Here is a 27,072-nt window from a genome sequence, read left to right as displayed (position 1 = left end):
ATTGGGTGTGACCCAAACATGAGAGAGAGGGTGGGGGGCGGATTGAGCAGGAGACTTGGTACTTCCAAGAAGACATCCTGAAACAAAACTGTATCATCTGCATTGCAGGTACTTTGTAAATTGTAAAGTGCTTTGTACCAAGGAGTTATGGTTATTCCATATGTCTGGAGCATTCCACAGACAAGCAGATTTCATTCTGCTGCTCAACGTAGGGGCTGGAGCGATAGCACAGTGGGTAGGGCGTTTGCCTTGCAGGCTGCTGACCTGGGTTCGATTCCTCCGCCCCTCTCGAAGAGCCTGGCAAGCTACCGAGAGTATTTTACCCACACGGCAAAGCCTGGCAAGCTCCCCGTGATGCACTCAATATGCCAAAAACAGTAACAAGTCTCACAATTTGTTGTGAGACGTTACTGGTGCCCATTCGAGCAAATCGATGAACAACAGGAGGACAGTGCTACAGTGCTACGCATTGTAGAGAGACAGGCCAGAGCTTCGTGGAATGTCCAGGATGGGGAACACAGAGGCTTACCTGAGGTCACCCCAGCTGAGGACTGGTCAAAGGAGAGTAGAGAGGGCAGGTGGTGGGTACTGGGTGAGAGGAAGTTGACCCTGACATTCCTATGCATAGCACCCAGTGAAAATCACTGGCTCTGACCTTCCTGTCAGCCCCAGGCCCCTCTCCATACTGCCAGCACAAAGGACAGACACACTCACAATCCAATTTGTTACTCTTCCACCTTCCAGGGAGAGAGCGAGGTGAAATAAAGAAGGAGAAAAAAAAATCCCATTATCTTTATCTGTCCTTCCCATCAGGGGCAGTGGAAAATGCAAACTGGGAGACAGCTGCTGTGAACTCTTTATATTTCGCTCAGAAGATAGTGTATCTCTTTATTGCATAGAGGAATGACTTATTTGGGGGGGAATAAGGGAGAGAGAGATCCTTTCAACCTGACTTGAATGACAAGACAGGGCCAGGGAGGGGAAGAGGGGCAGAGTTCTGGGGGCCAGTGAGGGAACATTGGCATAACATTGAGGGAAACCGCTGGAGGTATCAGTATACGGGAGGACCGCATGGGAAGGGTGTGTGTTTATCTCCCTTCCGCCCCCCCACTTCAGCTGCATGACTAGGAGCCAGATACTGCCCATCTCTGAATTACAAATTCTCCTCTGGAGCAGCCCAGAATGAGACCCGCTACTTCCTCAGGCAGCAAAGGAAGGTGACAGCACCCAGAGCAGTTCCAAATGAGAAGCGTCCTGCCTTCTGCTATTGTGTAGAGTGGATTTCTAGGCACAGGGGCACCCCATGCCTGGTTATTATCTACCTCACTCTACCCTGCATTCCCAAATTACCTTGTGAGCTGCACAGAATGTGTTGAGAATCTGCAGTGTAAGGGGACTCTCTACCTGACACCTGTGGGTGATTGTGCTGGTGGACTGGGACATGGTACATGAGAAGAGCACCACAAGGCAGGGTGGGGCCTCCTAATGGCCATCTCTCCCCCAGACCTGTGGCATCTTCCCTCCCTAGATTCCAGGCAATGGCAATGCAGGTAGTCCCCATACCTTCCTGCATGTGCCTATGTGGTCTGGCCAAGATCCCCACATACATCTTCATTTGATAACCAGGATGTCTCTGTAAAGATGGCTGGGGGTGGATATGAGTTCTGACATTGGTGGATATTGGGGTGGTAAATTAGCTTCTATGATGTAAGGAAGCTCATCCAATGAGGTAACGAGCAGGGTAGTACCAAATGAACCTCTCTGACGAAGAAACTTCTGCCAGCAGATGACCTTGGAATTTGAGCCATGTATTAGCATGTCTGGCTCACCAGCCTTCAGTCTGCTTTGTAAATCCTGGCCTGCAGGCAGAGAGGAGTCATTCACCCACATCCCCAAGGAAGTCCTGATCCCCAAGAGACAGCATTGGGCAGTGGGGCCTTGGAGGGTGATTGGGTCAGAAGGAAAACTGGATCAGGAGAAGGAAACACTTAGGAATGGAAGCCTCATTCTGTCCTGTGAAACTACAGCAAGGGAACAGCATCAGTGACCCTGGAGACACTCTCAGTGAATAAGAAATCAGATAATGCCTTGATCATAGCCTGGCTGACCTCCAGAAGGGTGAGACCCACATTTCTGTGGATTGTGAGGGATTTCTGTCTACTATCCTCTATTGAAGCAACTGCAAAAAATCCCGGTTCCCTTTGCCACTGTACCAACAAATTCCTTAAGATAAGCTTTTTTCTTCAGAAACACCACCCCTTATTTCTGTATCCCTAGAAAAAACAGGTGTGATTCCTCATTGGTGTCCTTTAATGCCTGGAAAAGTCTGGGGAAGTAGGGGCAGGGGAAGGGACAGAGAAGTCCCAGTGCGAGGGGCCATCAATAGAAGTATCAGGAGTAGAGGCCAGGCCAGGGGAGAGGCAACCTAGTGGGGAGCTGGGGGCTGCATTAACTTGGGACAATTTCAGGGATGATTTAAAGTCTTCGCTTCCTGGGCTATAGAGAGACTATAAGGGTGACGGTGTTTAATTTGCATGTGACTGACTATGGGTGTATCTATCCCCCAGCACACTCAGGAGTGACCCTGGTTGAAATTCAGCGTTTGAGTTCTGTTTGAGAGCAGAACCAGGAATAAGCCCTGAGCACTGCCAGGGTGTGTTCCAAGCCCCTCCCCCCCCCAAAAAAAAGTCTTGACTTCCTTCTGACCTGGCCTGGGACAAGTCCCTGCATTGCCAGGATTGAGTGTCAGAGAGGAGAACTGGTCAGTGTGGTCACTTCTTGGCTGAGGAGGCATGGGCCCTCAGGGGAAGGAAGGAGAAGGTGTTGCCTTTGTCCAGAGCCGTGGCTGGCTGTGTCTTCCCTGTCTTTGCATCCTGCATCCCCTCAATGTAGATTCATGTCTTGATTAGAGTCTCACCTGCCATTTGTAAATGGCTTTCAAGCTTTCAGAGTACCTTGACCTATGTGATGGGGGAAAAATGAGTTTTGTCTCTGCTGCCTTGGGAGGTGGGGGTAGGGGATGAGACTGAGTGGAAAGTGGGGAAGAAGCAGCAAACAATGGGCTGGAGGAAACCCAATTCTCCTGGTTAAGCAATTTGGCTTGGGTAGAAAGAACAGTGCCCTGGGGATAGCCCAAAGCCCTGGATTTCGTAGATGAAAGAATGTGTCTGCAAAGAACTTCCTTTATAGGGGGGTTTCCTAAGGAGCCCCATGAGATGTCTCTTCCCCAAAGGGAAAAGACCCTAGATCCTTCTTAGCTTTCCCCCTTTATCGGTCCTTCATAGGCAGGTCTTTCCCTTCCCAGTGAGGTGTGAGAGGCAGTTCCTAGAGGGTGAGTGGCCACGGGAGCATGTCACAGGAGCTTCCAGCTGCAGTGAGTGGTGACTGGAGGACCCACAGTCAGCCACCACTGGCTGCTTCCCCAGGGAGAGATGGAGGCTGAAGGGCCCCCCAGAGCTTCCTTCACTCATGGAAGAAGGTAGAGGGGTCTGGGTGTTGCTCCCTGCAGTCCGGATGCTAAGCCCCCCACCGTGGAGGGACGCTTCACATCTGGCCATTCACCGTCAGCACTGTGCAGCTGACACCCACTCCAGGCCTTGGAAGGGGGGCTGTTGGCTCCTCTCACCAGCAGCCTCTTCCCAGTAACAGAATGTGAGGTGCCGAGATGGGCCCCAAACAGTGCCCCCCCCCCCCCAGCCGTGACGTGCGGTGTCTTCATTCAGAAGGAGGAGAGCCTGGTTGGCTTTTAGGAGACCTTAGCCCTGTTCCACCATCACCAGGTGGGCTGGAGATGAGGTGGGAGAACAAGCAGCCCAGCCTCGGCAGGACCACAACGAGTGTGGACACTACCCCCAGCCCATGCCTCATCACTCACCCCAGGCAAAGCTCCTCTCAGTGTTCATGGGGGTCACTGATGCAGCCACTCGCCGCCCGCTCTGCCTCTGGGAGATAAGCCATAGCCAAGCCCAGAAACTCATAGTTCTATCCACACCTCACCCTGGAGCTCTTTGGGGGGGCACAGTGAAGATTTCCCAAGCTTCAGGTGCCTTTTCATGATCTCTCCTCCCTCCTCCTCCCCTCACTGCAATGTTGCTCTGTGCCAGCTTCCCTCCCACCCGATGTACAGATGCAGGTGCCTGGGGATGCAAGGGCACCCCCCCCACACACACACACACCTGTTGGCTCCTGAGGCTTGGCAGAAGCAATACTGCCCTCTACCTGGTTACTCAAGTGACTCCGCTCTTCCCAGGAAACCCACCATGAAGTCCCCTGCATAACTGTTTGGAGGTACAGAACCCAGGGTCCTCCATCACATTATTCATTCTTCTCTCCCACTGCTTTTATGAGTCCTGGTCCCCCACCCCCAACCCCTACCTTCTACACACAGGCGCTGTATGGCAACAGATAACAATGTGAGCACCAGGCATTCTTACCCAGGATAGAGGTAAGGCACACCTGGGCATGCTCACTCTCCTCCCACCACCACCGACCCTCACACAGTCCCTCCTCCCTGTCCCCCCAAATAAGATGTGCAGAGACACCTGCTGCTCATCCTATTCCCACCCACCCCTGGGTAATGGCACTATGGGCACAGCCAGTGCCCTCGGAGAGACCCCTGGGCTGCCGGGGCGGTAAGGCTGCAGTGACTTTGTACAACTACCTTGTCCTGAGACTTGGGGCTTTAGAGTTGGGGGTGGCAGGGAGGCAGGATAAAGAAGCAGGAGGGGATAAAAATCCCTGAGGGCTTTAGAAAACAGCATCGGTTCCCATCTGTCTCTGGTAGCTTTGCCCAAGCCAGCTTAGGGGCCAGATGGGGGGATTAGGGGGACCCCTGGAGTCCTCCCACCCCTCTGCTACCATGAGTCTACAGACCCAAGCACATGCTCCTGTTAATGCCTTTCTCTCCTCACCCAGGATGAACAGACACATAGAGTTTCCTGACGATTATCCTGACCATCACCAAGTCAGCAGATGATGCTTACTGAACACGGGCTTATGGGTCAAGCCAAGTGGATAGGAAGGGCCGTTCAAGAGGCTTTGACCCCACATGGTCTCGTTTCATGTTTACACTCAGGCAGGTATTATTGTCCCCATTTCCCAGGCAAGGGGACAAAGGCACGGAAGGTTAAGTCACTGGAACAAAGTAGCAAAGCCAGGACTCGGTGGCAGGGAGCAGTCTGAGCTCCAGGGCCCCATGGTCTCTCTTCAGAGGAGTCTGAAATCTCTGGTTTCTGCTGGTGTTTCCCGAGGATGTAACCTTAGCAGGTGGTTACAAGCTAAACCATGCCAGGTCCATGCTAGACCATGTGCTCATGGAACGTTTCCCTGAAAGGGACCCCCGCTGCCCAGAGGATGTGCCAGCTTGTCCTCTGGGCTTCCTCTCCAGCCTCCATCACGAGCTCAGATTGCTCAAGTCTTCGGTGGGTGGTCAGCAAACATGAAAAGCCCAGGGCAGAAGGGACAGGAAGAACCTGGGGCTACAACAGGGTGAAAGGCAGAACCAGAGAGTTCACGGGCTCAGATGCCAATGACCACCAGTGTGGATGGGACATCTCCGTGCCCCCGCATTGCTGAAAGAACTCAGGGGTCAGGGCACCAGCAGGCTGTCGCTCCCTCTCTGCTTCCTGTTTCCAGGTGTCAGGAAGGCATCCTCTTTGGTTTCTCGGGGCCATGAAAGCATGGCTGGGGTTTCCGGGGGGGGGGGGGGGGACGTGAAGTCAGTGTGTGGGCTCCAGAAGGGCACAAAGGCCCTCGCCGTGGTTCTGAGGGTGGGACATGACTGCTCCTTGCAGCCACTGGCCCCTCCACGTCCTGCCATGGGCCACCATGGATGTTCCATGCAGTCTGCGAGCGGCCCCGAGATTGGGCGGGTACTCACCCAGGTCCATATCTGCAGCCTTGGGCCGGTGGGAGCAGGGCACATTCTTGAAGATGGCATCCAGAATCTTTTCCTTGACCTGAGTGATGGTGTCGCAGTTGAGGATCTTCACGGGAACCTCAGGGCTGTTGGCACTGTCAGGGTTGACGCAGCTCAGGACCTGGGTGGAAGGAAAGCAGGCACGTGAGGAGGGCAGCAAGGAAGGCCCCAGACTCACTGCTGCTGCTGCCTCCGGGATCCTGGCTCAGTGGCTCCTCCTGGGCAGGCTGCGCTCAGTCAGGAGTGGGGCCGGCGTAGCCTCGTGTGAAGTCAGGGAGAAGGAGGGTCCCAGATTTCAGGGCCGCTGAAGAACTGGACACGAGAGCTGTATGTTGAACTGCCAGTCACCATGGGCTCCTGAAGACACTGAACCCCCAGGGACATGAAGGTGAGCACTCACATACTCTTGCACATGCACACACTCACACATGTACGCTTGCATCAAACACACACACACACACACACACACACACACACACACATACACACGTGTGGTACTATCTCAGCGGCCTGATCACCATAGAGTAGCTCCCATCCACTCATGCAACTAACTCCCTCTCCCTCTCCTTCTCTCTCTCTCTCTCTCTCTCTCTCTCTCTCTCTCTCTCTCTGCCACCACAGGGTAACTCCCATCCACTCACGCAATTCCCTCCCTCCCTCCGTCCCTCTCTCCTTCCCTCCCTCCCTCCCTGCCTCCCTCCCTCTTTCCCTCCTTCTCTCTCTGTGCCACTACAGGGTAACTCCCATCCACTTATGCAACTCTCTCTCTCTCTCTCTCTCTCTCTCTCTCTTTCTCTGCTGCCATAGGGTAACTGCCATCCACTCATGCAACTCCTCCCTCCCTCCCTCCCCTCCCTCTCTCTCTTTCTCTCTCTCTCTCCCTCTCTCTCTCTTTCATGTGCCTCTCATCTTCCACGACTTCCAAGCTTCGCTGTTTCTAAGAATTCAGGGCTGAGCAGGGAACATTTTCTTCAAAAATATAAAAAGAATGACCTTTAAAAAATAAAATTGCAGATTCAGGTGACCTGCGATCCCCTTCCTGGCTGTGGCCCTAAAACCCCACTCGGGGCAAGAAGTCCAGCCTGGCTCAGAAACCTCTGTCTGTCTTGTTGGAATCAGTTGAAAAAGTTAAAGACTGTTGAAAGCCCTAAACGATATGATTTCATTTAAAAAAAAAAAAGTTCTGGTCTATTTCCAAAAAGTGTTTCCTGCCTCACTGCTTGGATGAAGCCTCTCTCTTGCTCTTCGCCTGGAGGAGAAAGTGTGGGGGTCCCCGCAGGAGGGGTGGGGAGCTCGGGGAGGGGGTGAGTGATACCCAAGGCCCTGCTACTCCGGGTTCCCCTCGCTCACTCTGACCTGACTGCTGGTCTGCTGGGCCCTTCTCTGCACTTTAATCCGTATGTCTGGTTTGCAGACTCAGACCCCAGCCAGCCCCGCACAGCCCCATCCTCCCTCATGTGGTGGCAATTGGGGACGCCCCCCTCCCCCGCAAGCACCTGCCTTGCATTAACAGCCAGACTGCCTTGAGCTCTAAGGGGCTGGGCTGGTTCCCTGGAGAAGCCAAAGCCTCCCGAAGTCATAAACCACAGTTTCCCCCGTGAAAGGTCCCTAAACAGAAAGCAGAGTCCCGGGGAAGCCTGAGCCCACACAGCCCAGCTCGAGGACACCCCTCCCTGCCCTTTTTTTTCCTTCCCTCTCTGCGTGTCCCTGGCACCTTCCCTCTGTGGCTGGACACAGGTAGGAGGATGCAGTGAGAGAACATGAGGCTGAGTTGACTCTCAGTGTTTCTACCGTCCCTCTGTGCCCTGGGCCCATGGGCGTGGACTCACCGACAACTCCACTGGATGCCTCAAAGTACCCAGAGAAGACACAGGGTCCCCATTGAGAGACCCCAGCTATAAGTCTCTGCTCTAAAGTTCCCTGTTGCAAGCCTTCTCCCACGAAATCTATATCCTCCCACTTCCCACTGCTCCTAGTTTTGGAGCAAAGGACCTGGTGCTTGTCTGGCCACCATGTGAATGGGCCACATGAAAGGGCTTTGCAAAGAGCCCGATGCTGACTTGTAGGTCCGGGACCTGAGGTTCTGAAGGAAGCCACCTCCATGTGGGCCCATGGCATCCCAGCAGGCTCTTGGGTCGGCCTGGCTGGAGCATTCCAGCAGACCAGTTGGTGGGAACCTCGCTTTCTAGAAGGCTTTCAGGAGTACACATGTGAGGTCGCAGGCTCCAGATGAGCATTTTGCACCTGAGGAGGCTCAGGGAGTGCTGGGGACACGTCCTGCAGCACAGTTCAAAGCCAAGACAGTCCAGCTCCAGCTCCCACCAGCCCATCGCTTCACACTTCACCCTGGAGGGCCCGGCCCAGCCTCTGGTCTAGGTACCATGCCTTGGTCTCTCCCATCCTGCACAGGACCAGGCTGCCACCCTTGACTGGAAGTGCCTGGGGCTACAGCGACCTCTGTTTCCTCCCCTCCCTCTCTTCCTCCTCCTCCTCTTCCTCCGGACCCCTTCCATGCTCCCTTTCTCCCCCTCTCCCAGCCTCCAGTTTACACCTTCTGCTACTAATGGACTGGATGGAAGCTTCTGGATGGGCAGAACAAGGATTATTTTACAGCTGCACTTCCCTGTCCCCAGACCTGGACTGTCGAGACTTTGGACTGTGCTGCAGGATGTGTCCCCAGCACCCCTTGAGCCTCCACAATTGCCAGACGCTCATCTGAACCACCCTGTCCGCCCACCCCCAATTCTCTTCAAGGGCGTTATCGTGAAGCCTAGTTGTATCTAGTTGTGTCAGGGGAGAGCAACTCTTGGCACTGAATCCATGTTGGTGTTGGTGAGCTGCTGTGAGGTGGGAGGGAGGGAGGGAGGGAGACTGGGGTGGGGGTGGGGGTAAGGGAGAGCAGCGTTGAGAGTCCCTCTTGGTCTCTGTTTCTGGAACTCTGCCCCCTTTCCTGCTGACTCAGGGGCAGGGACTTGCCAGAAAGGCAACCCCACCTACAGGTGTTCCTTCGCAGTCCCCTCAGTGGGCCACTCCTAGCAAGCCCGTCTTTGACACACACCTCTGGGGGTTTGGGCCCTCAAGTTGGAGCAGAATAGGAGTGTCTGGAGAGGTCATACAGTTCCTAAGCAACAGGAACAGCTTTGCCCAGAGTGGCAGGTGGGGACTGTTCCCCCAGCTGGCCTTGGAATTAGGGACTCACCCCAATCCCAGGTCTCCTGCCTGGCTCCGCCATGCTCAGTTCACTAGTGAGTGAAGGGCCAAGTCCCTCACCCTCTGTTCTCTATACTCCCCCTCATATTGCCCTTTTGGGGTGTCCCCATCACCCCTAGTACTCATCTTTTAATTGCTCGTTCCTTTCACGCCTCCCCTTTCCTCGAAAGGCCAGTGGGAGCTCACAGTTCTATCCAGGAAAGTCCGTGAGTTGCCTCAGGAAGGGAGTTTTGGGAAAAACCAAGGAACACCCTTGGCCTTTGGAATGGGGTAGCGGGGACGCTCATTCCTATCCCCATCTTAGTATGCTCTAGGATTACCCTTCTCTTACAGTCTGGGGGCCACACCTAGCTGTGCTCGGGTTCTACTTCAGGCTCTGTGTTTGGGGGTCACTCCTGACAGTGTTCAGGGTATCATGTCATGCTGGGGACAGAGTCCCAGCTTGTTCCTGGAGCATTTCTCCAGGCTGTTGTGTTATCCCTCTCCCTCCAGTCCAAATTACCACTCCCACTGGGGCATTGGGCCACATTAAGCTGTGTTCAGGGATCTCTCCTGACAGTGCTCATGGAACCATACACAGTGCTGGGGACCAAACTGGGGCCAACTACATGCAAGGCAAGCCCCTTACCCCCAACTACCTTCTCGTTCCCCAACCTTCTCCATTTTTCACATTATAAACAGCTAAGTCAGACTCAGGTTCCTGGCCCCAGTCACCCAGCTAGGAACTAACTCTCTTCCGGGGGCCTCCTATTTCCAGCCTGGTGCTGTCTCCTTGAAGGAGCTTTCACAGGAATCTAACAGGGTCCTCAACAGGACCCATGTTCCCTGAACAAACCCCTCACACCCTAGAGCCTGGGCATGGACTGACTTCAACTGTGGCCAGTGGGTCAAAGCCAGGAACTCTTTGAGGTATCCTTTCCTCCAGTGTGTCCCCAGCCCTCTTCCCCAGAGTTCTGCTCTATAAGGACTGGACATTCCAAGCTGGAAAACAGTCAAAGCTCTTCACTGTCTGGACAGCTGCAGAAAGGACATTTCCAGTGTCCACACTGCAGAATGATGCAGGGGAGCCCGACCTCAGACCCAGGTGCCCTGGACTGGGGGTACAAAGAGAGCATGGAAGGGTGGGGGAGCCCTGGCCAGGCAACAATTCTCCTGTAACCTCAGATCCCTGCCATGTGGAGGGGCAGGGCCGGAGTGCCGTGACTCAGCGCGGGGCCCCAGGGAGGCTCACCAGTGTCTTGTAGTCGATCTGCTGCCGGATAAGCTTGTCCTCACTCAGCGAGTAGCGGGCCTCGCCCGTGATGGCATCGATGGGGCCCTTCTCCATCTGCTGCTTGATGGCACAGAACAGGGAGAAGAGGGGCTCCCCAGCGCACTCCTGGACAGGGAGAGGAGAACCATGAGCCCCCATGTGGAAGGGCCCCAAAGGGCTGCCTCTTCATCCACTCAGTTCTTTCCCACATCCACTTGCTTTCATTTAATTTGACTTTGTCTTTCTGTTCAGGGGGGTGAGATGTAAAATAATTTTATTTAAAGATACATGCTGGAGCGATAGCACAGCGGTAAGGGCATTCGCCTTACAAGCGGCCAACATGGCCAACCCAAGTTCGATTCCTCTGCCCCTCTCGGAGAGCCCGGCAAGCAAGAGTATTCGATATGCCAAACACAGTAACAACAAAGTCTCCAATGGAGACGTTATTGGGCCTGCTCGAGCAAATCGACGATCAATGGGAGGGCCTTTACCTTTGCCTTTACCTTTAAAGATACATGAGTGTATGAGTGTGTGTGTGTGTGTGTGTGTGTGTGTGTGTGTGTGTATAGATGTGGGTATTACATGAGAGAATGACAGAGTGTGTGAGTGTGTGTGCGAGAGAGAGAAACAGAGACAGAGAGACAGAGACAGACAGACAACAAGTATGAGTATGTGTGTGTGAGAAAGAGACAGACAGACAGACAAACAGAGACAGAAAAAGAGAGTCAAAGAGAAAGACAGAGACAGGCGGAGAGACAGAGAGTGTGAGTGTCTGTGTGTGTGTGAGAGAGAGAGAGAGACAGACAGACAAATAGAGAGAGACAGAAACAGACAGACAGGGAGAGAGACAGACAGAAAGACAGAGACAGAAACAAATACAGAGAAAGAGAGCCAAAGAGAGAGACAGAGACAGAGATAGGCAGAGAGATAGGGAGTGTGAGTGAGTGTGTGTGTGTGTGTGTGTGTGTGTGAGAGAGAGAGAGAGAGAGAGAGAGAGAGAGAGACAGACAGACAGACAGACAGACAGACGGACAGACAGACAGAGACAGAGGCACAGTGAGAACCTGGGCTTCTCCAGAGGGGAAAGAGCTGAGAGTAGACATCTCAGGTTGAGATGCTGGTGATGATCCGGCCAAGAAGCAGAATGCACCAATGATCAATAAATATGAAATATTATAATATTTTTATATAATCTGGGTGGTTGAGGTCCAAACCCAGCGGTGCTCAGGGCTTACTCCTGGCAGGGCTCAGGGGACCAGATATGGCACTAGGAATCAAATTCCACCTGGCTGCATGCAAGGCAAGCACCTTAACTCTTCCATTTGCTTTTTCAACGGTCTCCTTGATGCAAACTTTCCTTTGGGTTCTTGGGGCCACAGGGGTCTTTTTCCCTTCAACCCACCCCAACCCCCTGAGCCCTTGCTTTCTTCTGTCCCTTCCTGCCACCTGCCTGCTCTCCTGGCAGCACTTCTGGAGAAAGAGGTCAGCCCCCGTGCTGCGAACACTTTAACGAACATGTTCATAATGGGAAGCAGGCACCTCTCCCACGTCCCAGGCAACCCTGGGCTTATCTGGTGCCACACATGGTTCGTTCTCTACTGCAGGCTCCTTATCAGTCTCGCTAGGTCTGGGGCTGGGAGCAGCTAAAGGGAGAGGGCCGGGGGAGCAGGCCGACGGATGGATGCAGAGCTGGAACTGGGAATGGGGCCGCTGGTAGCCCGTGGGGTTGACTCTCGGGCCGGGGCTCATGACAGGATCTTGTCTGTGGAGGCAAGCAATGAGGACGAGAGGGTCTTCATTGCTTGGCGGGGTTTCCAGGAGTTGGGGCCCTGAGTGTGGTCTTGGCGGACCATGGAGAGAAATGAGGAGGATGCAGGCCCATGCCCAGGCTGGCAGGGAAACTGAGGCAGGGCCAGAGATTTTGTTTTCATTCAAAGACTCTAGGGATGGAACAAAGTATGCTTTGTTTTCGTGGTGCTGTCATGGTGAGGCCCTATGGTGGCACAGGAAGGCTCAGCTCCAGCAGGAAAGGTCGGAGTCGGCTGGTCATACACGCTAGCACACCAGCCCCTGCCGCACTCACTGCTCTGGAGTAACACTGTCTGCACATCTCCATCGGTGTGACCTTGTGTGACACTGGGAAGATGTGTCTGATGTGACCCTTGAGATGTGTCTCCAGGATGGGAGTGATAGTATAGTAGGAAGGCCTTGCACATGGTCAACTCGGGTTCAATCCCTGGTATCCCATATGCGCCCCCCACCCCCCGCACCGCACTGTCAGGAGTAATTCCTGAGTGCAGAGCCAGGAGTAAGCCCTGAGCATCACCAGGTGTCACCCCCCACCCACCAAAAAAAAAAATACAAGTGCCCCTGGCATGCACAAAATGAATCGTACCTTCAGGAATTTGTAGAGCAGGAAAGTGAACCAGTTGGTCAGCATCTTCTCAGCCACAGATTCCGTCCTGCCACCATCACCGAAGGACCCAGGCGAGCAAGACAAAGAGACAGAAGTGGGAGGTTAGACCCTAAGGCTGGGAAGGTGGGGGAGGATGTAGGCTCAATCTGGAGCCCCCCATGGAGCTGTGATGCCTTGGACTCCCAAACACCCCCATCATGAGAGTCCAAGCTTTGCCAACAAAGCTGGGAACATTGTGGGTGGAGTGGGGGTAACATGCTGGAACAGAATTGTCCACCACCAGCCTTTCTGGAGATAAGAACGTCTGGTGTCCATTCAATCCCAGAGCATAGATCTGGTCAAGGGTGTTCTCCAGCCACTGAAAGCAGCTCGTGGCTGGAAGAACTGTACTGTACTTAGTATAAATGAATCCGGACAAGAACCACGCCAGGATGCAAATGGGCTCAGAGCTGCCCCAGTGAACACCTCTGGGGTTCCACCTCTGGGAACTTGACCAGAGACAGGTGCTCCTTTGCCATGAGGAAGAAGAAACAGAAACAACAGCAGAGAAGCTAACTGACACGAGAGACGGATCCCTAATTTGGCAGCGGATGGGTCAAGAGAATGGGGAGACTGAGCCCCTCACTTAAGCAAAAGACCCCTAGAGCTGAGAGCAACTTGGAACCGTACACCTCACTCAGTCTGAGAGACCAAAATCATGCTCTGTCAAAGAGAAATTTTCCTTCCCTTTGCAGTTGGAAATTCCTGCAAGAAGCCTCCTACGGTTTCCTTTGCAATCACAGAAAGTCCCTTCCAGAGTCTAACATGTCCCTCTCATGCCACACCGCCTCCTCCCAAGCCCATGGATTCTTTGGCTCTAGGAGTACAGCCCCAGTTGGGGCAGGGTCCCTACAGCATGACACTTCCTGTAACTTCCATCCTGGGAGTGCACATGGCATTCAAACACACGCCCAGCTTGGGCCAGCAGCAGAGAGGAAAAGGGAAGTTCCAACAGCGAGGCAGGCTGCTGGGACCAGGAGAGAGGAGTAACGAAAATCCCGCAGCAGCTGGGCAGCTGCCAGCAGACCAGAGAAGAGAGAAAAGGGAGGCCAGGGTGGGAAGGAGGGGCCCGCCCCCAGGGGTCAAGAGGAGAAAAGGAGATGCAGAGTTGGGCAGCTGGGAGAGAGGGGAGGAGCCACGCAGACAGGAGCCAAACCACGCCAGGAAATTGGTGGTAGAATTCCAGCAGGCGGTGGGAGCCCTAGAATTATGCTGGCAGGGGGCTGCGTGGTGAAAGTAAAACAAAAATCAAAATGATCTACCTTGCTGTTTGCAAAGCTGTAGGGTTGCGCCGGCGGGTAGCAACCTTTCGCAGCTGTGCAGGCACCAACCCGCCGTAACCAGGGAAGAGCCTGCGGTAAACACTTCTGAAAGCCAAAACTCTCTGTGCATGGAGCAGGGGGGTGGGGGGTGTGCCTTAGACCTCGAGATTGAGGATGACAGGCGAGGGGCAGGGGTGGGGGCAGGCACAGCCAAGATCTTGAAGCTGCAGGCAGAAGGCTGCACAGAACAACGTGATGTGCGTTTTCTAAATGCATCTGCCCGAGGCAAACGATAGATTGCCCAGAGGACATGATAGCCCCTGGGCAGAAGGACAGGCAGGGAGGGAAGGGGGTGCAAGTGGGGTCTCTCTTTCCCAGGAGCTGGAGCCTGCCCAAGAGGAGACAGCAGGGGGGCGGGGGGGCTGAGCTCACAGCAGGTGCTGGAGATGCATCCTGCTAGCAAGCGGTCACAGAGCTTTTCCCTCAAACACAGGGTACACTGGGGTTTTGCAAACTGGGAAGTCCTGCCATGCACCTCCACGGCCTTACTGATTTAAACTCTGATTCTCGAAGTGCCCCAAAGTAGAGAGAGAGAGAGTATGGGGGAAATTGTCTGCCATAGAGGCAGGAGAAGGGTTGGAAAGGGGGGCGGGGTATACTGGAGACATTGGTGGTAGAGAATGTGCACTGGTGGAGGGATGGGTGTTCTATCATTGTGTGACTGAAACTCAAGCAATAGCACAGCGGTTAGGACGTTTGCCTTGCACGCAGCCGATCTGGGTTTGATTCCCAGCATCCCATATGGTCCCCTGAGCACCGCCAGGGGTAATTCCTGAGTGCAGATCCAGGAGTAACCCCTGTGCATCGCTGGGTGTGACCCAAAAAGCAAAATAAAATAAAATAAAAATTAAGCCTTTTTAAAAAAGAATTTTTTAAATAATTAAAATTTAAAAAAGATAAACTCTGGTTCTGTTTCCATGGGCATGGGGCAGGGCGAAGTCAGGCTGAGTTTCCAGTCAGTTCCAGGGTCCTTGGAGCTGTTTTCTCTTTCCACTCATTTGATCTTCAGCTGGCAGGTGTGGCTCAGACACCAGCAGGCAGAGACGGGGCCCCGTGCATGGGAGTGACCAGGGGTGCTAAAATGTTGGCTCAGGAGATGGGGAGGTGGGGTTCCTCCGCCCCCCCCCACCTCCACCTCTAACCTGAGCTCTGATGGAATCAGCCCAAAGGAGGGGGACTGAGCTCTAAAAAGAGGTCCTAGAGGAGAACTCCAGGAGAAGGGGTCAAAACCAAGGGAGAAGGAGAGAGAGAGAGAGAGAGAGAGAGAGAGAGAGAGAGAGAGAGAGAGAGAGAGAGAAGCACCAACAGCTGTAAGAGAAGGAATGGAAGGGGGGAGCAGAGGGGCCATGATCAGGCCACATGGGGGCCGGCTCTCCCAAGGGGGCATGGGAGGCACCCCAGCCGGGCCAGCACCTAAGCTGGGCCCCCGTGGACCTCCCCGGGGCCGTGCCCCTCACCTCCGGAGCAGCAGCTTGGGGTGGTTCTTGCTCTCCAGGTTCTTGTCGATGAGGTCAGCCAGCAGCTGCTTGAGCACGTCGGTGGCATATTCCAGCTTGCTCTGCAGCACGGTCATGATGAGCGAGGCCACGTTGCCACGGTCCCGCATGGAGAAGCTGCGCTGGGACTCGAGTGTGCGGATGAAGGACAGCAGGAAGACCTTGTTGTTGATGAGCTGCGCGAAGAGCTTCAGGCCCTTCTCCACGCGCTCCTGCCGGTAGCCAGGTACCTGTGTGGGGGAGGGGGGAGGGTGAGGTGGGGGACCAGGGTTAACGACTGCCCTACCTAGGAGAGGGAGGCCCACCTGGACCCACAGGCATAGTCCCGTGTGCCCCAGAAGTGACGGTGCTCAGGGCTGACTCCTGGCTGTGTGCTCAGAGAACACCCCTGGCAGGGCTCAGGGGACCGTATGTGGTTTCAGGGATCAAATCCAGGTCCGCAGGCACCTGAACCCTCCCAAATAGTTCTCTATTCTCAGATGCACACTTTCATCATCACCATCATTATTGTCCTCCCGTTGTTCATCGATTTTGCTCGAGCAGGCCCAGTAACGTCTCCATTTTGAGACTTGTTGTTACTGTGTTTGGCATATCGAATACGTCACGGGTAGCTTGCTAGGCTTTGCCGTGTGGGCGAGATACTCCTGGTATTTTGCCGGGCTCTCCGAAAGGGATGGAGGAATCGAACCCGGCTCGACCAGGCTGGCTGTGAACAAGGCAAACACCCTACTGGTGTGCAATTGCTCCAGCCCATTATTATTATTATTATTATTATTATTATTATTATTATTATCATTTGCAGTTTCTGGGATTGAATCCAGGGCCATACACAGGTGAGGCAACCCCTCTGGGTAGAGCTCCACAGCCCCCACCCCTCCAATTGCATATCCTTAACCCTCTTGGTACAAGCTCAGAGCTGCAGGGGGGTTATGTAGGGACTGGAGAGACAGTACAGCAGTAGGGCACCTGCCTTAATGTCATCAACCCTGGCACTGCATATGGTCCCCTGATTCCCATGAGGAATGACTGGTGGGCACAGAGCCAGGAGTAAGACCTGAGCATGACTGTGTGTGGCCTAAAAAAACTAAAAAAGGGGGTGTTCTTCTACTGAATCTGACCTCCATCAGCCCTCTACCAGGACCTTAGGAGGCCAAGGCCAGTCCCCCCATGGAGGAGGCCCCACTAACCCATAGCTTGTTTATGGGTCCTGTGGACAGACTAGCGCCAACACCCCTGAGCTAAGACTTGGGGAGATCCCTATGGACTGTGACACTCCCACACTATAATCCCTCCCTCTCAAGCCCCCACGCCTAAAGCACTGAGTCCTTATAGTGCTCTGGAGCCCAAATTCATCCACTGGAGAAAAAGAGAGAGAGGACATTGAGCCATACCCCCAGCACCCCAACTCTAACATCCGCAGGATTCTGAGGGACAGAAGGGGACACCTTCCTGCCTGCATCTCCTGCTCCCTGGTGAGTCTTGGGGAGGGGCAAGGGGACCTTGTGTGCCTGCAACGGAGCTGGCAGCTAGTTAGCCTCCCAGAGAGGCCCAAGAGTGGCCAGCAGCAGCCAGGATGGAGGGGACATGGCACACGCATCTATAGTGGCAACCACACAACACAACAGGCCATACCAGTTTCCGGTGCTCCGCACCACAGCATGGACAAACACCAAAGAGACTCTGTGGGGTGATTCCCTCCCAAGGCTTTAAACCATCCCGACACTGATTCAAGGAAGGTTCTTGTGAAGGGCGGTCATGGTGGGGAGGGAGCACCTGGGGACCTATGGCCGGGAAGGGAGAAGCTGGTGTTCTGCTTCCTGTTTGGACTCCATTTACAGTGCTCACAGAGGGTAGGGCAGCACAAAGCAGAGCCCTGGCAATGTGGGTACCATACCTTTCCACACAGGCAGAGGCCTTACTCTGCACCCCAAAAGGCATCCCCGTGGAATGGGGTGCTGTAGGAGAAGGGCCCCCGAGGGAGGTGAGGCTGGGTATGCAGAAGCAGAAAACAGTTTCTGGGGTGACAAAGAGCTCAGGGGTATAACCTACACAAGCACAGGGCCCTAAATTGGACTCCAGCACTGTCTGTAAACCCTGGAAAATGATTAAACCCCACTGGGGTGGCCCCAGGCCCCCCCTCCCTGCACTGAACAGCACCATGCCGGCAGGCCCCGGCACCGAGCATCCAGCCTCGTTGGCTGAGTACATCCAGGAGGACAACAGGGCCTCATCTTCACTGTTTGGGAGCCCCCCAGAGACCCCAGTTTCAGAGTCAGTGATGCTGGGGTTCACCGTGTCACAGTCATTTACTATCTGCGGGCCCTGAGTAGCCTCAGTTTCTTACTGGGAAGGGAGCAGGTATGAACCTGACAGATCTGTCTGTGACTCTGCATGCTGGAGATACAAACACTGCCTCCCCTCAACACACACATACATACACACACACACATATACACACAGCACTCTACATGCTGTCTGTCTGTGGCTCTACATGCTGGAGATACAAACACTGGCCCTCCAAACACACACACACAAGCACTCCACACATGCTGTCTGTCCAGGGCTCTGCATGCTAGGGGTACAAACACTGGCCCCCTCTACACACACACACACACACACACACACACACAAGCACTACGCACACTATCTGTCCATGGCTCTGCATACTGGAGATACAAACACTTGAGCCACTCCCCAATACACACACACACACACACACACACACACACACACACGTACTCCCCTAGCTGTCTCTCTGTGGCTCTGCATGCTGGAGATACCCAACACTGTTCCATCTCTCCAAACAGCACCCCACAAACCTCTCAAGATCCACTGATCGAGGCGGGAGAGATGTCAGAGCCAAGCCTAGCCCTGCCTGGTTCCACTCCGGGCCTACTTGGGGGCATGGAGGGCCCAGGTGTGCAGTACAGAGCCAGACATGGCACTTGGTGAATGGGTAGGAATGTGCCCCTGCTTTATTCTGCAGCTGTTTCCCAAAGTGGGATACAGAGGGGATAGCACTGAACAATCCAGCATAATTGCAGTTATCCTGGGTGCAATTATGGGGGGGGTCAGGGTGTGTAGGGAGGGGGGCACTGTCTGATTCCCACGACTCTCCCCCAAACTGACAAGCACCCACTCAGCCATGGCTGCATCCTCCTCACCTCTGCCCCTATCAGCAGAGCACCTGCCCTGCTCTATGAGCAAGAGACCCTGGATTCGATACCCAGAATCTCTAAATAAGAACTGCAAACCTCTGTCTTCCTGCTTCTGCACATCACAGAATCTCTGATTTCTTCTGGGTGGTAGCAGAGAGTGCCATCGCCTGGGCACAGAGCCGCCACATGACACACACTGACCAAACTGGCTCCTAACAACTTGGCAAGGCAACAAATACTACCCTGCCCTGGGCTCTGTGAGGAGATCCTATCGTGGTTTCAGACACATGGGCTGGGGAAGGGGCCCGGAGAGTCTTGCACCCCAGCATGGCTGCAGGGAGGCCTCTAATAAGAATGTCCGGCAAAGCTGTTATTCTGGCAGGGAATAACAGTATTTGGTTAGGCATCAGTGAACATCAGAGAAGGAACAAGTCTGACTCTACTCAAAGGGTTGATTTGTCCCCTTTGAGTCTCCTGCCCCCCTGGGTTCTCAGCCTCCTCTATGCAAGCATGGGGACCTTCGTGCCAGGGTTTTATGGACATTAAATAAAACAAGCATGTACAGCCCAGGGCGGGGGGGTTGATGAGCTGCTTTCCCCGTTCCATTGGCTGCTTCTCTCAGATCGCTCGAGCCTGAGAATCCCCAAGCTCATGGCTGCTTTGGCACAGGGTCCTGCAGAATGGGGAGAGGCAAGCGAAGACTCTTGGTAAAGAGTATGAAACAATCCCCCCACCCCCTTTGTAGCTTGCCGCTCCCACTCCGTGAAGCCCATGCCACCCCCAAACAAGACTTCCTTTTTTTACCAGATGGTTGGATCATTGAGTGGAAGCCTGGATATAAACTTAGAGATGAAATGTTCATGGTAACCCACAGGTTGGAGTTTAGAGTCAAGAATGAATTGAAACTGGGTTTAGGTGCTGGCCGTGGGCTCTGCTTTTACAGGACTGCTGGGTGACCAAGTGCCCCAGAAACCCCTTCCACACAAGCCTAGATTTTACCCGATGGTCACTAAAGAGAGGATGAGATGGCCTGCTCTCCAGTCTAGAGTCATGGGCACTTCCTCCTCCATCTTCATTTGTGGCCATGCCCAGCCAGTGGGCTGGCATCCCAGTGCCCCCAGACTGGCAACTCTCTTTAGATGGGTCAGTGGTTCTCCTGGGATCATTTCTACGCTCAGAAAACCAACAGGGACTGATATTTCTGATGGCAAGAGGGGTCTGGAGACCTCTAAAAAGAGACTATTCCATGCAAGGTGACGGGACTGGTGTCATAGAAGTTTGGAGCCTTCCCTAACCCTGGTTCTTGTGGGAGAGTCTCAATTCATTTCTGCCCACAATCAGAGCGATGAATAGGATCAGGAAAAGTCACCTCTGCTGATGGATCACTTGAAATGGGAAGCAGGGGGGCTCAGAGAGATACTCACACACTCCTGTTCATAGCAATGTGATCTATAATAATTGACAGGAAGGAGCAACCCAAATGTCTGGGTATAGAGGAACAGACCCACCAAATGGCACGTAGAAGTCATGGAAGATCATTTGACTTTCGAGGGAAAGAAAGTCAACCACCGGCTACGACATGCTGAATGCAAACATTGTGTGAGGCTGGAGAGAGAGCACTGAGGTGCATGTTTCACAAACCATGGGCCCTGGCTAGACTACATGCCACCCCTTCACCAGCACCATTGGCTGTAGCTCTGATGGTCCTGGGTACCACAAGGCCCAAACAATGCCACATCCTCGGGCCTGAGCATCAAACTGTGTGGTCTGATTGGCTAAATATTGCCAGGAGAGCACCTAGGACCCTGAGCGTCACTTGCCATACCTCTCTCCCACCTCCTCTCCCAGGACAGAAAATTATTTTGGTGCAAAATAAATCTTTTGAAGGACAGAGAGCTTTTGATTCTACTCATAGGCTCTGTGTAGAGTAGTCAAAATCATAAAAGGACAGACAGTGGCTGTCAAGGGTTATGAGAGGGATGGACACAGGACACATTCTGTGCACACCAAGTTTCCCCCCTGGGAGAATGGAGAATGTTCTGGAGGTAGATGGTGGTGAAGAGAATGGATGGAACGTCCTATGTTGTACACTTCAGATTAAAGGAAAGAACACTTTTTTGGATTTTGTTTTCTTTGGGGGCAACACCTGGCGATATTTGGGTTACTCCTGGCTCTTCACTAAGGCATCACTCCTGGCAGTTCTTGGAGTACCATATGGGATGCCAAGGATCAAACCCGGGTCGGCCACACAGAGGGCAAATACACTAACCACTGTACTATCATTCTGGCCCCTCACATCTACTTTAACCCACTTTTTAGAACCCACGCAAATGACTAGCCTCCAAAGATGCGCCTGGCCATTATCCATCTCAGAGTTTCTGATTCAGAGAGGGCAGCATGCCTGACTGCTCCCCCCCTCTTGGGGGTCAGCAGAGGGGGCTCAGCACTTCTCCTCTTGGGGAGAAGACCAGAAAAAGAGGCTTCCTAGGCTAGAGGTGGATGAGGTGAAATAAAAGCCTGTGAGCTTCATTCACAAAGCAGGCAGGATATGAGTCAGAGGTAAAGCTAAGGGTCCTTCCAGAGTATCTCAGGGGTCCCAGTGACATGGTGTTAGCCCATTCATCACAGATCAGGGACTTTGGACAATTCCAGCCCTCTCCCTTGGCTCCTCTTAACTCTCTGACAACCTGTTTGGGAAACACCACACACACACACACACACACACACACACACACACACACACTCACCTTAGCTGCTTTTTGCAGTATTGAATTAAGTCCCTTGCCTGGCCTATGATCATTCAGCAAGAGACAGAGTGGGCATTGCTGGACATGGACAGAGAGCAAGACTGGAGCGAGCAGAGCCAAATCCCAGAAGCCTTCTGCAGACCTGGATGGGGGTGTTCATCCCAAAGCCCCTAATGAGGTTGAGAGAGGGAGGATCAGTGACTTGACTCTTCTGGTTCTGAGAAGACTGAGTCCATCCCACACCTTCTAGGTGTCCAGCCAAAGGAGTGGACCATGTCTCCGGGGTATAAAAAGGTAGTTTCTAAGACTAGACTGATCTGGGGTCTCTGGGCAGATGGGTAAGATAGGGTTCCTTCTGTAGTCCCAGAACACTCAGTTTGGGGGTGCCTGGACATTGGGAAGTGAGGCAGGCAGGGTTGTATGGCACTGCAGGGAAGCACAGAGTTGGCCAGAGTTTGAGGGTGGGCTTGAGGGGCGAGGGAACCCTAGCTGGCCTTTCCCTCCTGAAGTAGGCCTGCCGAGCAGGGCTCTTCTCTGTGCATCTCACTGAGAAATCAAGGCACAGTCTAGGGGAGAAAATTTGTGGAGCTGAACCATTAGATGCTGGGACTGTTGCCCATGTATCCTAAGTATAGACATGAAGGCAAAGAGCTGGAGGAGGTACATTCCCAGTGTGGCCATTGAGCCCAGCCCCAGGATCTGTGTGCCTCATGGTTTAATACTACACACACACACACACACACACACACACACACACACACACACACACACACTGTACTCAACAAACAAGCACAGAGAATTGTGTGTGATTCCCCCAAAGTCCACCGGGACTCACTGAGTTCACTGCTGAGGGACACGACCTATATAGCTGCTTGGAGAACCCACCATCAGTCCCTAGGGTTGGTACCTGCAAAACCACGCAACTTTCTGCAACAGCTCTGCATCTGATTTCTAGGGACAAGACCAGCTGCAGGGCTCTGCTTATTTCTCATTGTTGTTGGGGATGCAGATTTTTGATGTGTTCTAATGAAGGTGCAAAGGCTTCCAGGCATGACAGAGCGGTAGCGCTCCCGAGGTTAGGGCCATAGCCTTGTCACTGGAAGCCCACAATCATAATTCTAACTCAATGGCCGACACCATGCCCTCCCAGCTGTGCACCCCAGACAACCACTGGGTTCTTGTGGCCTTTGTTCCCTGCCTCTGGATGCGTCTGCACAGACCCACTTGGGAGACGAAAAAGAGAGAGTGCATGTCATGTATCTGCAACTAGACTGGGCTGCTAGCCCATGGCCACCTAAACAGAGACTCTTCCTTATGGGGATTATTCTACCCTGTTTCCTCGCATTTATATTTTTCACTTTGCTCTGCTATTTGTCTTAACAGTCATTCCAAATCCCTTTTGGAACAAAGGGAAATATGAATATATGCATAAGCCAGATACTATGCTAGACAGTAAGTGGGATAAAATGTTCCAGAGATGTGGTCCCTGCTGGTACATACGACAGTTAATGTTTTCATCATTCCCTTCCCCATCTCCACTTAGCCTTCCCACAGACATGCAGCCAGCACCAACTAAGTGGCAAAACCCTTCCAGTGTGGTTTCTTAACCCCAGGCTCCATGACCTCCCCTGCCTTCCTCTGCTGATGTCTTATTTCTGCATACTGAAACCAGATGCCCCTTTTTTTCTGGGGAGAGGATCTTCTATTTCTGGTCAGTTCCCAAGGCAGCTGCTACAAACCCCCTTCCTGATAGACAAATTCCACCTTCCATCTCAGCTCTGAGGGTGTCTAACTTAGTCCTACTTCCTCTGGGGAGACTGATGGCAGTGACAAGAGGTGGAGGCCTCAGGGGTGGGGCAAGGGGATGTGAGGACCAGGAACAAGTTGTTACCCCTTCTGACTTCAGTTCTCCCTCCGCCCCCACCCCCCCCAGAACTACCACCACACATGGGGGCTGGAGATGACGGAGTCACCAGCTTTCTGGGCCCAATACTGTGACAGACGTGATGAGGACGGACAGGGCTATGGACACCATGTCTCACCTCAAGGTCCCGGAGGACGGGATGGTCTTCGATGCCTGGGAATAACACCCGCATGGTATAGGTTCTGTAGTCCAGGAAGGGAATCCCTGCTCCATCCAGGTCGCTGGTCAGCTCATGGATGTCGGTCTGCAGCTCCGCAAAGGCTGGCACAGAGAGAAGACCATGACAATGATGAGGTTGGCAGGGTTCAGGCAACCCCAATACAGAAAATCTGGAACCTGTCATGAACCCCAGGGGCACATAAGCAATGGACCATGAGGTACAGGATTAAGCAGGGGTAAAGGTGTGTGTGTGTATGTGTGTGTGTGTGTGTGTGTGTGTGTGTGTGTGTGTGCGTGTTTATTGAATCACAGTGAGCTACACTTACAAAGCATTCATGTTTGACTTTCAGTCATACGATGATCAAACACCTATCCCTCTACCAGTGCACATTCTCAACCACCAATGTCCCCAGTATCCCCCCATTCCAACCCTCCCCCTGCATATATGGCAGACAATTTCCCCCATACTCTCTATTTTGGGGCATTATGGTTTGCAATACAGATACTGAAAGACTATCATGTTTGGTCCTTTATCTACTTTTATCACACATTTCCCATCCTGAATGATCCCTCCAACCATCACTGACTTAGTGATCCCTTCTCTATTCCAGCTGCTTTATCCCCCAGGTCATAAGAGAGGCTTCTAACTATGGAGCAATATACCTGGCCCTTGTGTCTACTGTCCTCGAATGTCAGTCTCATATTATGTTATTTTATATTCCGGGTGTGTGTGTTTTTAGTAAACAGGAACATGGGAGAAAAAGGCGTGGGAGAGAGTAGTATGAAAGAGGGTTGAGGGGTGCTGTCCACAGTTCCGTGCTGCTGCTGGACCCAGGAAGTCCTCCCCAGCTCATAACAAAGGGCTTTGTTTTGTCAGCTACAGAGGAATGTAAAGTGAGGGGGTTGAGGGAGAGAAGAGAGGTCCAGCAATGGTCTGGTCCTGAAACCGGCTTTTACAATGGCTACTCCTGCAGATTTAAGAATAATTACTTCTGGGGATTGAAGCAATAATACAGTGGGTAGGGTATTTCCCTTACATGCAGATGACCCAGGTTCAATTCCCAGCATCCCATATGGTCCCCAAGCACCACCAGGAGTTTATTCCTGAGTGCATGAGTCAGGAGTAACCCCTGAGCATCATCAGGTGTTACCCCAAAAGCAAATAAATAAATAAATTTAAAAAAGAAAAGAATAACTGCTTCTGATGCCCCATGCTGCTCACTGGAGCCATCAAACCACCCAGTGAGGCTCAGCCGGCAGCTCTACCACCCTCTGCATACAGAAACTAGATGCCTGTTTTCTGGGGAGAGGATCTTCCATTTCCGGTAAGTTCCCAAGGCATCTGCTATAAACTCCCTCACATCCTTCTCCAGTCTAAACACGCAGGCTGGAGCTTTTCCATTCTGCAAGAAGGTGCTTCTGAAAGGTCAAGGATGTGGCAGGACTGCATTGGTGGCAGCTTAGGTGCCCAGAGGATCATAGAGACCAAGACCCTCCCTGTCCTTGGGGAAGCCCAGTCTGTAGCCCAAAGCTCTTCTATGCTCCCTAATTATGCCCCAGCCTTTCCTCTGTGGCTGGAGGTAGCCAGAGGACTGTGCTCATGCAGATACTGCCTACTCGTGTACACATATAGGGTGCATGAAATACACATGCATGTCCCCACACAGACGTATGCACATACACACTTGCGTGCACACACAACTGGGATGTGGTGAACACATCATGATCAGGCAGAACAGCCAGTGGACATTGACTCATCTATTGCTGCAGACACAAGAACAGAATCATGGTATGTGGTGGGCTCACGCGCCACAGCTCGAGAGCCTTGCAAAGCCAGTGCCATGCCAGGGAGCTCTGCAGCTGTCACACACACACACAGCACTACCCCATTGCCCCCTGCAGTGTTGATCACGGGCCTAGGGCACTTGGGCTTTGAGGCTTGGGGACGCTGTTGTTCCTGCCTGGAGAGGCAAAAACCTCCTGTGTCTAAAATGAATTTATTTTTTACTCTATATTTTTGTTTGTCTGTTTTAATTGAATCACTGTGAGATAAACAGTTATAAAGCTGCTCATGATTGGGTTTCAGTCATACAATGATCAAACACCCATCCCTCCGCCAGTGTACATTTCCCAGCACCAACGTTCCCAGTTTTCCTCCCATCATTCCCCTGCCTTTATGGCTCTATGGCAGTAATTTTTCTTCCTCTCTCTCTCTCTCTCTCTCTCTCTCTCTGACCTCTCTCTCTTTATCTCACTCTTGGGCATCACGGTTTGCAATATAGGTACTGAGAAATTATCATGTTTGTTCCTTTACCTGCTTTCAGCACACAGTTCTTACCCAAGTGATCATTTCCAAATATCTGTCAGAATGGTCCCTCTCTATCCCAATTGCCTTCTCCCCTAGCACTTGAGGCAGGCTTCCAACCATGGACTAATCCTCTAAAGATAATTTATCCAAAGTGCATGTGTGTGCAGGTCAAAGGGAACTAAACACCTTGGGAACAGGTACTGTGGCCCCAAGCCGTGCTGAGCACATGAGTGTATCCAGAGAGAACCCTGTGTGTGTGTGTGTGCGCGCGCGTGTGCACACATGCGCTTGTTGGCATGAGGGAATGTGTGTGAGCATGTGTGAGCACATGTGTTTGCATGTGTGTGTGTGTGTGTGTGTGTGTGCGCGCACGTGCGTGCCAAAAGGTGCACTCCTGATTAAGCAGTGACTGTGTGTGTGTGTGTGTGTGTGTGTGTGTGTGTGTGTAAGTGTGTATTTACACAGCAAATGCCAGGCTGGGCCTCTGCAGAACCGCTGTGTATGTGCCACCAAGTATCATCCCTGGCCCCAAGTTGCCCTGCAAAGCTCAGAGCCAGGTCTGGGAGATCTGGGAAAACAGTGTCTCATCAATCCTCACTGCCCAAGGCCTCTGGGTCTCTCTTCTGCTCTGCCCAAGGCCTGACACCCAAGCCCTCTCCCAGTCCCCTCCCAGACACTCCGACCTGACTCTGCCACTCACTCCCCATCTGGTCCATGGGAGCAGGAGCCCAGTTTCGCAAGGCCCTGGTGTGCCCACGCCCCTCCTGGCGGGGCTCACTGTGTGCAGAGGAGGAAGAGGCCAGCCCCATCCTCCATCCGCAGCTCTCCCTCAAGCCGCTGAGCACCTCTAGCATGCGAAGTCCTCCTGCCTGCCACGCACACGAGATTCTAATCGCTACACCTAATTAGAGGGAAGAACAAGGTGTGGGGAAGAAAACACAGCAGCGTAAATATAATAAAAGGCCGTCATTAAGAGTCCTCAGAGACAGGCTGCGCTGCTTATTGAGGGAGGTGAGAGGGAGCCCAGGGCCTCTGGATGGACTCCACGCACACATCCCCAGCAAAGCACCAGCTCACACCTTCTCTTGGAGACTCTCTTGGCCAGGGGAAGGGGGGAGGAGGTA

General features: G+C 53.1%; 1 protein-coding gene across 1 annotated transcript in view; it reads right to left on the bottom strand.

Moving 5' to 3' along the window:
• PLXNA4 (plexin A4) overlaps nucleotides 1–27,072 on the bottom strand; it is a 437,042-nt gene that overhangs the window by 26,699 nt on the left and 383,271 nt on the right. The window contains exons 21-25 of the mRNA XM_056123992.1: nucleotides 23,600–23,742; nucleotides 15,614–15,882; nucleotides 12,775–12,841; nucleotides 10,359–10,505; nucleotides 5,879–6,038 (exon numbers count right to left, since the gene is read on the bottom strand). Coding sequence (XP_055979967.1) covers nucleotides 5,879–6,038; nucleotides 10,359–10,505; nucleotides 12,775–12,841; nucleotides 15,614–15,882; nucleotides 23,600–23,742 — 786 coding nt within the window. The remainder of the gene's footprint in view (nucleotides 1–5,878; nucleotides 6,039–10,358; nucleotides 10,506–12,774; nucleotides 12,842–15,613; nucleotides 15,883–23,599; nucleotides 23,743–27,072) is intronic.

The sequence above is a fragment of the Sorex fumeus genome, unplaced genomic scaffold, assembly GCF_029834395.1.
Source record: "Sorex fumeus unplaced genomic scaffold, SorFum_2.1 ptg000048l, whole genome shotgun sequence".
In the NCBI taxonomy this organism is placed as follows: Eukaryota; Metazoa; Chordata; class Mammalia; order Eulipotyphla; family Soricidae; genus Sorex; species Sorex fumeus.
The sequence above is the reverse complement of the archived record's forward strand: the minus strand, read 5'-3'. Positions and strand labels throughout refer to the sequence as shown.